The following is a 14,675-nucleotide window of genomic DNA, read 5'->3' on the forward strand; positions in this document are numbered from 1 at the left end:
TTCAGAAGGTCATCAGTTGCGGTCTTGTCTACGGCACATACCCTACGCTGGACTAGCCCCAGAGCTTCACTCGCTGCTAGCCCAAGTATGGCTTGACGCCCATTTTTCACCACAAAGAACTTCACTGTGGCAGAAGTGTTCCCAAGACGGACTTCAAGCGTACACGTTCCAAAACACGTTATGATGCCTCCGTTATACGCCCGCAGGATCGAATTAGTCGGCTTCAGTTCTTCTGCTCCCCGCAGTTTTTGGTAAATCGACATAGGAAACAAGCTTGCTTGCGATCCGGTGTCCACTTTAAAACGGATCGCACAGTTACGAACTTGAGCCTTGACCATCCAATCCCTCTCGCGCTTTGCCGTGGTGACTTCTAGGATGTCAAAGTCCGCGTCTTGCTGTTCTCGCACTTCACTGACCCCGGCTGACGCGCAGCAACTTGCGAAATGGTTCAGCTTGTGACACAAACGACACTTCTTTCCAAAAGCTGGGCATTGCTTAGGTTTGTGCCAGCGGTTGCACTTACGACAACGAAACTGTTTTTTTGCTTCTTTCCCCTCTTTCGAGGGAGCCGCGCGCCTCGAAATCGCGTCGACACTGTCGTCCCCTCTGTGCCAAACTTCATTCCGCTGTGCTAGCGTCTCTGCTGCTCTGCACATTTCCTGTGCTTTTTTCAACGTCAGCTGGTTGTCCCGCAGCATCTTCTCACGTAGTCGAGGATTACACGTGCCAAATACAATCTGGTCCCTTATCATCGATTCTTGCAGCGTGCCAAAGTTGCACTGTGCCGCTTGCTTTTTCAAGTCACGAACAAATTTTTCAAAAGGTTCTCCCTCCGCTTGCTTTCTTGAACGGAATACGTATCTTTCATGTACTTCATTGCTAACTTCGGCACAATAAGCATCAAACTTGCTCACCAAGGTGCTGTAGTTCGTCTTGTCTTCATTGTCGCCAAACTGGAAGTTGTTGAAGACGTCCAAAGCGTCGTCGCCAGCGATGCTCAACAGGAGTGCCGCCTTGGATGCATCCGATCTGGGCTGGTCCTTAGTCTCCGTCGCCTGCAGAAATAACTCGAATTTCTGCTTAAAACGCTTCCAGTTTTCTGTTACGTTACCAGTCAGCCGCAATGGCTCTGGTGTCTTCAGCAGGTCCATAGCACGCCGGACGCAGGGTCGATTTCCCTAGGCTTCAAAGGGCCACTTCTGACACCATGTAACCAGCCGGAGGGACGACGCTTACAGCAGCATGGTCAGTGCACGAATGAACCACTGTTTATTGAAGGCACAGCTTTTATAGACACGAGCAAGAGCGCTGTACCGGAGGGACGCGCTTGCCGGCGTTCTGGGCCAGCCGAGTGGGACGCGCGCCGGCGTTCTGGGCGAGCCGAGCGGGACGCGTGCCGGCGTTCTGGGCAAGCCGAGCGGGACGCGCGCCGGCGTTCTGGGCGAGCCGAGCGGGACGCTGTAACCTACTGCGCATTACTGTTGCGCATCGGCGCGATGCAATCACTGATGCGCGGCACTGATACGAACACGACACGTGTCCGGTACAATAATAAGAAACAAAATTATAAGCTGTCGCGAAGGTTATCTGGTTAAAATGTGCTTGCCTTACTGTAGACTCGTACCTGCTACAGTCTTGCTAGCGTAACACTCGGCTGGTTTTTCAGGAGTGTTAAGCCATCGCAGATAGATGTTGCCCTTTCGCGCTTGATCCAGTGCACAGAGGGACACAACAGCCAGTCATGTTTTGTTAACAAGCACGCACATCACAAGGCGCTACACAAAACACGAGCTATCGCTCCACAACGCCACCGGGACAGTGAAACAGAACGCACGCACGCAGGTCCGTTCGGGTCGACGGCCAGCGAGAAAGAACCAACATGGCGCCGAGAGGCGGTGCAGGGTGATACAAAGGCTGTCCCCACCCTGAAAATCAGCGCTGGCATCGAGGGTGCAGTGCATCCACCTACAATGTTAGAATAGGGCAGCAACAGATGTTTGTGAATGCCGACAACCTACGTCCGTGTTCGTTTCAAAGTGTTGAATCCGGGCCAACTGTGCCAAATGCCAAATCCTTCTCCTTCTGTGCCTAGTTCAAGGTCCGATTCTGTACCGGAAGGGTCATCTGCTAAAATCCATTCCTTGGATACGCCTGAGCCACAGGATTCATCAGCACCACAGCCTGCCCAAGCATCCACGTTGCCGGGACAGAACGCCAGTTCGCCTGCAAGGTCCACGCTGACTGCACCACCGCTCCGGGAGCATGCGATACCTCCGAACACGCCACCTCTTCGGCGCAGTGCTCGTGCTCGAAAGCCTCCTGATCATTATACCCCTAGAACTTGTGTAAAAACAGTTAGGGAGAAAGGGAATGAAGCGTCATGTGATCGCATTGTGCGCGATTGGTATGTAGTGTCACGTGATGCTGTGACGTGTGTGATGATGCAATGCGGAGAGTGGGAGCGTTGCTCTCTTGTTAAGAAGTCAGCGAGCATATCGCTAGTGTGTGTCTCTTACTCTGTACTGCCCAGCATGCCTAATAAACATGTTGCTTAGTCGTTCTGCCTCTGCTTCGCTCGCCGCGGCTACAACACTACTACTACTTCCCGAGGCGCTCTCGCCCGCCGCCGCATCTCAGCGCAGGGCCCAGGTCCCCATCCCGCCGTGACCTTGGCGAGGCGGGGCGCGTGCGGACAGTAATTAGATGGGGCTCGAACCCGCTCTATAATACCGCTTTTCTCATCTCCGTCGTCCGCGCCCCTAGAAGTTTCGGAGTTCGTTAAATATGGGCGTGTTGCACACTGTTATGCAGTTCTTGGTGCAGTTTCTTCGAAAGAAGTAGACAGGCCACGGCTTTCCGAAAGCCGAGAAGAGCGAGCATTGAGCTCCAGTGCTGCTTACTGTGTCAGCTTTCTTTGGTGTTTGGGAAGCTCCTGTTCTTCTATGTGTATTTTTTCTCAACTGTTTTTGAAGTTTTCTGAAAATAAAGTTTCTCGGTTCGTCCATGTGCCTTCGTCTATCCATCGTCTGGCTGTATACTTCACGTCCAATGCCTAATAAACGAGCACTTCGGAGTAACGGGGCGACAAAGAATAACCGTGATCTTTAATAGAATTATGTGGTTTACGCAGCGAAATCATGGCAAATCATTAGTTAGGTCGATACGAGTTGGTGGAAGCAATACTACTCTCGTTAATCGTGTAAGTTGGGGGTTTACGAGTATAGTTCCGGCAACGGTGGAGAGAAATTAGCACAGTCTTAGTGATGTTCTCAAATGTAAGCCACCTAGCGCATCACTGCTGCATGCGAACCAGATCATTTTAGACGGCAAAAGATTCGTGCGCGGTACAGTACACAGCTGTCACCAAAAAGGCTGATGGTAGGTTGCTAAAGAAGGTGGATCGTTGATGTGAGCACGTCCTCACGTTTTCGAAAACTTTTCAAATAATTGCTACGAAGATCGAATAATGCAAGAGGTAATGTTCTTCGACGGCTGTTTAAATTGTTAAACGAGTATAGACACCTAATTTTGGTGGCATGTTTGCTTCTCTAGAATGATGCCGATGACACTACTATGCATGAATCACCGTGTGTTATTCGCCTACGACCGCGAAATAATCTATAATCGAAATTTTCTGTCAAGCTGTTTCGGTTTCGGTTTCATCAACCGAATGATGGCTGTGACGTCAACTTCCCAGCAAACCACAAACCTCCCATAGATGTCCATATTAAGTCTGAACGTCTATGTACCTAAGCGAAATCTCTCAGACGTCTTATTTACCAACTTTTTTTCGTGGAAAAGCTGGAGACGTACCCACTACATTACATCTACCTTAACCTAGCCTCCTCGTAGATATTACAAGGTCAATTGAAATAGGTCGCGAAGCCGGAGCCTGAATGCGGTCCAGAACCAAGTGCTAGCGACATCAAATTAGTGGTGGAACTAAAGCGCCAAAATGAAATGAGTGGACAAACACGACTAGAAGAGGAAAATAATTAGGACATATTTTGTGTTTCAAAAGCATTCGAAAACAATTGCAGTGAGTCCTTTTTAAAATGTTTTAGTTGTGTGCATTTTGTTAGAAAGTATAGCGCTTGCTTTGTAAAAATTTTTATGACAGCGTTCGCTCAGAGCAGCGGCAATGGCAGCGGGACAATGCCAAGGTTGACGGCACTCTGATGTCATACCCTTGTCATATCTTTTGACCATTCTGCTTGCTTTTGTTTGAAACTCGATTCTGCAAGCCCTACTTTCCCCTCGTTGCTTGTTGCTCGAGTTCTTGGTGTGCATCGTTCGTGTACAGTTTCCGCTTTTCCCTTTTGCCAGCGCTTCTGTGTAGTTTCGTTCGGTTGGGTGCGGTTCTGTCGCTTTTGCCCCAAAAGGGCATCGTCTGTGGCCATGGGGCCCCCGTACGCAAAAAAGAGGTGTGCGGTTGCACGATGTGCGAGCGATAACCTGTCTGGCGGCGTCACATTTCATCGCTTCAGCGCTACACCTGCGACATTCAGCCCGACACCTGAGGTGAGGACGAAGGAAAAAGGCACAACGAGAACTGACTACCTAAAAATAGCGTTGGTGGTCGGCACTCGTCGTGTCTTCGTTCTTTGTTCTCGTGTCGGGTGGCGTGTTCGCCAAATGCAGCCGGTACAGCCAGCGATGACAGCGCCGCCCACCGGCAGGTAGCAGCCACCATTAAGGCTGGTTATAAATATTGATTCAGAACGACGGCTTGACATCGCCGCTATGGCGCAGTGTATTAGAGGCACGTGTTGCGTTTGGAAGGTCGGCCGTTCGACTCCGCTCTCTGTACTGTAATTTTATAAATTTAATTTTCTTCCCTTTTAGGTCGCAAATCGTGATGCTTAGTGGCATATAACGCCATTTAAGATTTTCAAAACATTTTCTGCATACTTTTACACAGATTATTCACAGCTCTGGAATATCAGTTTTGAATTTAAACTAAATATTACATGGTTAGTAAGAATAGGTTGGTATAGACTTTGAAGCATTATTTAGGGAATAATTATCCCTTTTAGGTAAGCCGTTGTGACAATCTTCAATCACCGTGATCAATTCACCGTGGTTTCAAGCCTTGTGGCTGTACAGGCTGCAGTTGGCGAATACGCTGTCGGGTGTCGCGCTGAAGCGTCGCGGCGTTCAGCAGTCTATTTTTCCCGCCAAGCAGCACGTGACGCTGACGTCACGAATATGACGTCACTAAAACACGTGACTTCAACGTCGCGTTTTTGTTTTAATTATGACGTCACTTTTTAGTTGTCCACGCATTTCGAAGACGGCGCTGGCTGCGCACCATGAGCCGCCATGTTTTGAACGTATGGGCTTCTATGCAGCCTACGCTACCATAGTACATCTACCTTGGATATTACTTGTAACGTCCTGGGAATGTAAGTGAGATACAAATTAAGAAGCGTAGCTTGTTGGGCCAGTTGGTGCATGGTCCAGCGTTGTCCTGTGTACTTCTCCTCCTTGTGAATGCGTCCTTTTTGCTGGTTTTCTACATACAAATTAAGAATTCCATATTTTTCAATGGTTCGATATTTCATGTTGCCTTACTGCATTTAAAGTTGGAAATCGCTGTTGACTACAAATTGGAGGCATGACCAGCGCTGCCTGTGTTTTTGTGTGTTTTCGTGCTCGCTTCACGGCAACAATATCCTACATAGAAAGAAGAAAAATACGGGAAGTAGTAAAGACAAATATGAATGCACAGGCATCAGGTTTCTGACTCAACTGTACGCAGTTGGTTTGAAATGCCAGCCACTTTGGTCAGAATTCGCATTGTTATTTCATTACTATTCTTACATTCAATTTATACCTTGTGCTACAGCCTGCAAGCTATCTCAACCACACTGAAAAGTGAAAACACACTGAAAAACTTTTTTTGTTATTCAGCAGCCAGGACTATAATAACCATTTTTTCTGAATAAGCATGTTTTATTCAACTTATCCAACTTTTTAAAGTACAAAAATTGGTTCAGTTCAATTTTTGGGAGTTATTTTTTCTCAAAAATGTGGTAAATCTCTTAATCGCGCTAGCAATGATAACTAACTATTGGAATGTTTAACTGAGGAAAGCTTTGGCATTTGTGTAGCTGAATGTGTGACCTCATATTTCTTGAGAATAAACTTCTTGAGTCGCGCTTTTTATCATGTCCACTGCAGGACAAAAATTTCGCCAGTTAACCCTGTGCCAGCGGCGGCCCCCTTATCCCAGCAAGCTTCCGAACCTCATCTGCCCACCTGCCCTGATCCTCTCTGCTGTGCTTGCATTCTCTCTGAATCCAGCCCGTTACCCTAATGATAATTGGTTGTCTTGCCTTCATGCTACATGCGCTGCCCATATGCCTGTTCTGTGCCGCGGACAGGCGGCGGCGGGGAAAGCGCGGTGAATTGTCTACGCCGCCATCGCGTTGTAGTTCGTATGAATCGTATCGTATTTTATTGCGAAGCAATACTACTTTCGCTACCACCTCAGCCCGTGCCGTGCCGCGGCCGCATAGCCACGCTTGACCTTTCGCGTGACCTCGCTGCGTGACGTCATACCATCTGTGTAAAAATGGGGCCCCATCTCACGTCGTCGCCTTGCGCGGCGCATAGCCATGGTCTGACTCCCGCTCCTCTCACCAGGGGCGCTGCGCGCTATGTGACGTCATACCATCTGTGTAAAAACGGGGCCCCATCTCACACCGTCGCCTTGCGCGGCGCATAGCCACGGCCGTGGCCTGACTCCCGCTCCTCTCACCAGGGGCACTGCGCGCTATGTGACGTCATACCATCTGCTTAACGGGGCCCCAGCTATATCAGTCCTCGCGACGGCGAGCGCGGCTTCGGCCGCTTATCTGTTTTTTGAGCAGCGTCCACCGGATTGTTGCTGCGACGCGCGTCTTTTCTTTGCTTTTTCTCTTTCCTCTATCTTTTAACTCTCCTCTATCTGCACGTGGCAGCGGAGAGAGTGGAGAGTGTGGAGCAGTGGAGAGCAGTGGAGAGTGTAAATGATTTTCGTGCTGAGAGTTCTTGATGCAACAAAAAGAAAACAGAAAAAAAAACTTATTTTCAGACAGTAGATTCCAACTGCTGTCTAACGCGCTCAAAACCGTAGCGCTCGTAGTAGTGCTCGTCTAAAGCAAAGACCCAACAGCCAAAGCAGATATCAACCTTAGATCCCTATTACAGCTTCTCACTGAATTACCTGCGGCAAGCCATAGCGTAACCAGCCTTCATTTTAATTTTTTTTTCACTCTGGCCTATTTCTCCTTTTCAGCCCAAGTCACAGCCTTTGATTTGTGCCAATCGGCTTCTGGTAAAGACGGCAAAATAGGCCTTTTGGTAAGTACTACATCTATTTGCAGTTGCCAGATTTCTTAATTGCGGATGGAGCTGGAATTGTGTTCGGTTCCTCAATTTCGCCATCGTCCAACCGCTACCGTGCTTATTTACCATATAGTCCAGCATCGCGCTAGATTAAAACGTTTTCGTGCACTGATCCAAAAAATCAGTAAAAAGTGTTTTTAGAGTTTCTTAAGCAACCGTCGCGATATAGGGCTCGATGAACACCGAGATTCCTGGCTCAATAGCAATTATGGCCTTTAAAATATGTTGTCGGTCCCTTTACCAGCTCAGATTACTTACGAAGTTAACTTTTCGCAGACTATATCAGATGGCATGACATATTTTCACGGCTTGACGCAAAAACATGGCAGGAACAGCGTAGGGACTGAGTACGAACAATGTAGGCCCACAACTGCCGGGTCCGAGTGATTGTCGGTGCGTTATTCTGATACCACTCGAAACCCGCAAAGAGGCTGAAATAACGCCAAAGTATTATTTATATGGGACCCAGAGGTCATACTAAACAAACATTTCGCTGGAAAGCACGCACACACGCACGCGCACACGCACGCACACACGCACACACACACACGCACACGCACACGCACACGCACACGCACACGCACACACACACACACACACACACACACACACACACACACACACACACACACACACACACACACACACACACACACACACACACACACACACACACACAAAGGGTTGAAACTTGGGCGAGTCGGTAACTGTGATTCATGGTATGCGAGGTAGTGCAAAACGGAACAAGGGCGGAACATGCGGTTGTTTGCCTCAAGGTTCACGTTCGTCTTGGTCACCTGGGTTCTGACAGTCGGAAGTTAGCGCCTGTGTTGCGTACGTCTTTCTCTGTCCTTTGTCCCGTTTTGTGCTACCTCACATACCATGAAACACAGAAACACAACACACACAAACACGCACGCGTGCGCACGCGGACGCACGCGCCTCACGTGCGTCCTAAAGGGCCATGTGGTTTTTTATTCTTGTTCTATAGCCAACAACGCTTTCAGGCGACTGTCTCAGAGCTTGCAGCGCATGCTTGCAGAATTAATGAAATTGCTTGGCACGAGCTGCAAGAAGGACAACGGTGGCTGAGGCGAGCACACAGTGCATGAGCGAAATGATTGCCTATATTCCGTAACCGGCTCGTGGAGGTTATTCCAACGCTGTAATTCATAAGATACGAACACAGTTCTAGCGGTTCCATAGTTAGTTATCCTTTCACTTCACGAATGGCTGCACTAAAACCTGAAAACCTAAATGGCTGCAACCTAAAACATTCCGCGTAGCTGGGGCTGTTCAAAAATAATCGCTGGGGGCAACTTAGTTACCGAAGAGAAAAAAAAAATCCCTGCATGCACTTTGCGGCCTTTGGCAATAATAGTTAAGTTGCATTCTTGCAAAATGTAACGCTGTCTTGTTTTAACCGCATAATGACCGCACAAGGCGCACAACCGCACCCAAGTTAATGCCATTTGTGTATCCTCAGAACATTCATTACGAGTTACAACAAGCAATTAATCAATCCAACTGAATCAGATTGTGTTCGGTTGCAGCTTAGGACTCATTTATTTTCAGTAGAATCAGAAATACATTTCGATGTGCAAAGTATGAAGCGAAGTGAGGGTCCTCATTTTTCAGCCTATATAAGTGTGAACTTGAATAAAAGCATGATTTGCAGGGAAGCGACTTTGCATTTTCTTCCTCTGCACCCCAGCCCGTGCAGTTGGGGCCACAGAGAACTCAGAGACCCCGGACGGCCTGGCGCTGCAAGTAGGCGTCCCGAAGGTCTCTGCGCAGGTTTTTGCCAGTGTCAGACTTGGGGATGCTGGACACAAATTCCACTCCTCCGTGAAGGTGTTTGTGCCGGGCGACTTTGGCTGCAGCACGAAGGATGCACGAAAAAAAATTTCAGTTTTTTTTACGATAAAGGATAGCACCCCCCCAAAAAATACGAGCTTGCGCTACAAGTCCAACTTCACTCGCGAACTTCGGAAGAAATACAAACAACACACCTTGCCAGTTAGGTAAGCCAAGAATTTTACATTAAATTTACATTATATTGCAATTTACATTACATTAAATCTTGTGTTGCGCGAATGAGCCAACCGTTTCAAAAGTTATGTACACACTTGTGTTCATACAGAACTCCGGGCTTTTTCTTGAAGTGTGCTAAAGCTATAGTCGGATACAACTTAAGCCTGCAGCGAAGCTCCGCCTCCATTCTGGACCACCGCACAGAATTCTTCCCTGACTAAAAAGCAGTCAGTTGCTAAAATTTTTCTTGCAGCCACAGAAGAAGCTGACCGCCAACAAAAATATCAGGTCAAGAACTTTTATGCCTCTGGCCTGTTTAATATAGTCAAAATCAAATAGATGATTTCGTTTGCTGTGGTCATTGGTCAGCGAAGTAATACAGGACGCCGCGGACCGTAGTTAATTGTTGCAAATGTTTTTTTTTTTTAAGTTCTATCCTACTATAGCAGTGCCATCGTCATTTCAGACGAATTTAGCACCCTTCATGTCACAACCGGAGGTTATTTTTATGTTTACTAGTGAACGCAGTCAATAATATTTTCCAACTTTCTTTCATGTAGACGGATCTTGTAGTACGTAATATACTGTCACGCAGTGGTGACGAGGCAGGCAAGGACGCAAGCAAGAACACTGAAAAATGGTAAAATCGGAAATATGCGAGCGAAAAAGAACTGGAAAAGAAGTATGCGATCCCTCGATCCGTCAAGCACTCACTTGACAAATACATTTGGTTTGAAGCTGCATAGTCTGATATTTGAAGGTTTGAAGGTTTGAAGGTTTATTTCCGCAACTGGGTGTTGCGAGGACAGCCAGGGAAAAAGCTGTATAGACAGCTTGAGAGGTCCTGGCTTCCTCTTACAGTGCAGCATTGACGGTGGCGGAGTACGACATCAAACAAAATGTAAGTAAAGTATGTTCGGTACAGAGAATGAGACATGTACTTTCAATACGCAGTACATTGTGCTTATAAAAGAAAGAAGAACTACATTAGATCAAAGAGGCTATAAAGGCAAACACAGGGAGGAGAAAGTAAATGACAGCAAAATTGACAGGTGCACTCAAAGTGGTAATAGGAAGAAAAAAAAACTACATGAACATTTGGGGCAATTCTTTCAGAGAAATATTGGATAGATCAAGATTCTTGTGGCAGTACAACTGGTTCAGAAGTGTCGGTAAGGTATGCTGCAACATTTGTTTGCCATAGTTTGTGCGGCATTTCTTAACATTCCAAGGTTCTGCTGCGCGGGTATTATACAGAGTTCTGCTTTGCTCTAGCCCAGCCAGTGTAAGTAAGGAGTCATCATTTTTCATTATGGCGAGTTTATATTTATAGCACAGCCTATAGTTATACATGGACTTCATTGGTATGACGTTGTGTCGATGGAAAAGGCTCGCAGTGTGGAAGAAATATGGCACTTTACATGCAATGCGTATAATTCGTTTTTGTAACACTGTGAGTTTGTTAATATTTTCAGCTGTTGTTGTTGCCCACACCATACATCCGTAGTTGGCTATAGAAGAGAACAAAGAGTGGTAAAGTAACATGTTGACTGAAATAGGAAAATTAAAGCAATTGCGGCGCATGATACCAACTGTTCTGGAAAGTTTCTGAACTACGTAATTAATATGGTCATTCCATGACATATCTGCTGCAAAGTAAACGCCCAGAGTTTTAACAGACTGCACAAACTCTATTCTGGTATTGTTTAATTCAATTAGAGGTAGTTCAAAGTGTTTGTGACGTGGGTGAAACATGACTGCTGCCGTTTTACTAACGTTAATTCTTAAGTGATTATCAACCGTCCAAGTATTTATTGCTTTTAAGGTTTTATTAGCTCGATTTGCAAGATCAGCAGTTGAAGTACCCGAAAAAAACAGACTAGTGTCATCTGCGTAAATTATATACTTAGCAGTGCTATCAATGCGGACAATATCATTGACGTAAAGAACAAAAAGAAACGGACCCAAAATGCTTCCTTGCGGAACGCCAGAAGCTACCGCTTTCAAATGGGAGCATTCACCAGCAATACTGACAAACTGAGACCTATGTCGCAAGTATGAGGAAATCAGCATATGGGCTATGCCTCTAATACCGTAGTGATCTAATTTTTTAAGCAGCACAGAGTGATTAACAAGGTCAAACGCCTTTGAAAAATCTAAAAATAATCCAAGTACCATGTTTTTTGACTCAAAATGTTTTAGTATGAATTCTTTCTGAGCAAGGAGAGCTAACTCAGTCGATCTGTTTTTACGAAAGCCATATTGAGCGTTAGTGATAATGTTATATCTTTCAGTGAAGCAGGATAGTCGTTTAAGAATAACTTTTTCGAGGCCTTTAGAAAATACAGGTAAGATTGATATCGGGCGATAGTTTGCCATTTCATTTTTGTTTCCTTTTTTATGCACTACTGTCACTTTTGCCCTTTGCATAAGACGCGGGAAAACTCCGGAAACCAAGGAGAGGTTGAAGATATGGGCGAGGCAAGGTGCAAGAATGTCGATGGTAAATTTTATGGGCTGTATCTGGAAACCTGACGCGTCTGTAGCTTTACTATTATTAAGCGATAAAAATTCTGTAATTACTTCATTTACTGTAACCGGTGTTAGAAATATTGTTTTACCATTTCGGGCACTCATATAGGACAGATTTACGTCGCCGCTTGATGTGTCAGCAAAGGAAAGAAAGTAGTCATTAAAGGCATCTGCTAGATCAGCACCTTTTAGTTCAATCCCTTCATGAATAATTTTTGTGGTCGGTTCAGAAGAATTAGCGAGGATAGATTTTAAAACCTTCCAAACTTTTTCAGATTGTCCAGCAGTTGAATTAAAGCGGTTATAAAGATATTGCTTTTTAGCGACGCGAAGTTGCTTTGTGACGAAGTTCCTAAACTTTTTGAACGTTTTCAGCTCTTCAGGGCACCTACTTTGCAAAAACAGTCTATAAAGTTTATCTCGTTTTTTTATCAACTGCAACATGTCCTTGTCGACCCATGGTTTCTTACTTTTCTTTGATTGGGAGAATTTCTTCAGTGGAAAGGAAGCATTATAAATGTCAGTAAATGTCTCTAAAAATTTTTCGTAAGCTTCATCAGGGTCGCTTTCCTCAAGAACATGTTCCAAGTTAACAATAGATAAGCGTTCCTTAAACTGGCATAACGTGTGATCATTTATAACTCGATAAAAGGATGTTTGGTCTGGTTGTCGTTGAGAATTCAGAGTGAGATTGACAGATATGAATATTGGCATGTGATCACTTAGAGCATAAGCGATGGTGCCAGATTTCAAGCTTTCTGTTTTGAAGTTTGTTATGAACAGATCTAAAAGTGTTTCTGATTCTGTCGTAATCCGTGTAGGTGACATGATGACGTTTTCACAGGAGTGAACGTTAAGCAAAGTATTGAACTCGGTTGTTGTGTTATTGTTGGCCAGCATGTCAATGTTAAAATCGCCACCTAAAATTAACTGATATTGGTTGATGTTAACAAATTCTAGGAATGAATCAAGAAATAAAAAGAGCTCAGCAGAACTGCTACCCGGTGGACGATAGCAGACACAAAATATCCTTGTGCCAGACTTGACTGCCAGGACTTCGTAATGGGGTGTAATACAACAAAATTCAGGCAGCATTTCTGATTCCATAAGATTTGAAACTAACATTGAAACACCACCTCCCCTTCTTATGGATCGGTTCAAATAGAAACACTTGTACGTCGGAATAACATAGACGTCACCTTCACAAGTAAACCAGGCTTACAAAAAGTCTTCAGGACACATGGTTTGCATTTCAGTCATGTAATGTGAAGCTTATGGAACCCCTGATGCTCTAAATCACTGCCAGGGAGAACCCTTTTACTCAACTTTCAGGATTTTTTTTTCGTCTTTTTCCCATACCGAAGGTGATGCACTGTGCACTTCTAAAGACAAATGCGTGACTTGAAGATAAGTGACCAAGGGTATGCATTCCAATTTAAAACAGTCGGTGCTTCACGTTGCAGACCTAAACGATTCGGCTGAGGTCTACATCTCATGGAGGTCTATCTGCTTCTAGTTATAAGGCCCCTGAAACAATTCTTGGCCCATCCGTGCGTATTGTTTCATCTCGCCATATTTTCGTCGCCTTTCCATAAGAGTGACTTACGTTACGTCAACGAAACAAAATACCACTGCTGGCCGTTCTCTTATACGCGAAGATAGCAGCATTAAATTCTACAAGAATAAAAAAGACGAAGAAGACTGGCGTATGATTCGGTGGTGACTGCTCATTTGCGTCATCGCCTACAGCGCTGGCGCGCCTGCTTCTATGGCTTTCGAACACTCGGGAAGTGTCGAGAGAAAAAGCCTCAAAGAAACTGCGCCATTAGCGAAGGATGTTTCAGGACCTCGGCAACTGCCAACGCAGTCCTCTATGGAGAGGAAATCGGCGCTGCAGTTTGTCGCTGACCAAGGTACCCTCATACTCACCGGAGACTAGCGCTCGCAGTTCGGCGGCGGTCCCCTCGCTCGCCGCGTAGCCCTGGCGCAGCACGACGAATGCCCTGGGCGCGTCGCCGAACTCGGGGTGTGGCACGCCAGCCACGGCCGCATCCTTGACGGCCTCGTGCTTCAGCAGCATGTCCTCGAGCTCGGAGGGCGCCACCTGCTGGTCCATGCACTTGAACATCTCCTTGATGCGGTCCACCACGTAGAACTCGCCCCGTTCGTTGTAGTAGCCGATGTCCCCTGGGCGCACGGAGCGCATCATGCAAGACGAACTCCCGATGTACTGAGGCCTACTCTTGCACGCCTATTACGCAATTACTGCGCTAACCATTTGAGCATCATCTGAAGAAAAAAAAATGCGTGGCGTAAAGCAGCTGATTATCAGACTTGGCGAAAATGTTTGCAATCGATAGCGTTTGCAGACATAAGTGATCGTACAGTACAATATACCAGCTGTTATTATATCTACAATACCCCTAAGAGCCATCGTGCGAGGGTATTATATAGTGTGTGTGTGTGGGGGGGGGGGGTACAATCATGAAAATATGGCACAGACACTTGAAATAAATTACATGCAATAACGAAGTATGGAATAAAGCAAGTAATGTGCACAAATAAAACAAAAACAACGCAGAATAAAATAATCAGTAAATGCACATGACACAAAAAAAAAACGAAATATGTTAGTTCATGGTTTTCTTTAAGGAATGCTGAAAGGATTGTAAGTTAACCTCAGTAGCTATGTGTGATGGCAGGTTATTCCAGTCTAT

General features: G+C 45.9%; 1 protein-coding gene across 1 annotated transcript in view; it reads right to left on the bottom strand.

The window, feature by feature from the left end:
• Positions 1-8,939: 8,939 nt before the first annotated feature.
• LOC149351124 (uncharacterized) overlaps positions 8,940-14,675 on the bottom strand; it is a 30,360-nt gene continuing 24,624 nt past the window's right edge. The window contains exons 9-10 of the mRNA XM_089580375.1: positions 13,888-14,145; positions 8,940-9,269 (exon numbers count right to left, since the gene is read on the bottom strand). Of these exons, the coding sequence (XP_089436501.1) occupies positions 9,133-9,269; positions 13,888-14,145 (395 nt within the window). The 3' untranslated portion in view covers positions 8,940-9,132. The remainder of the gene's footprint in view (positions 9,270-13,887; positions 14,146-14,675) is intronic.

The sequence above is a fragment of the Amblyomma mixtum genome, chromosome 3 (genome assembly GCF_055824585.1).
Source record: "Amblyomma mixtum isolate Tamu chromosome 3, ASM5582458v1, whole genome shotgun sequence".
NCBI classification, from domain to species: Eukaryota; Metazoa; Arthropoda; class Arachnida; order Ixodida; family Ixodidae; genus Amblyomma; species Amblyomma mixtum.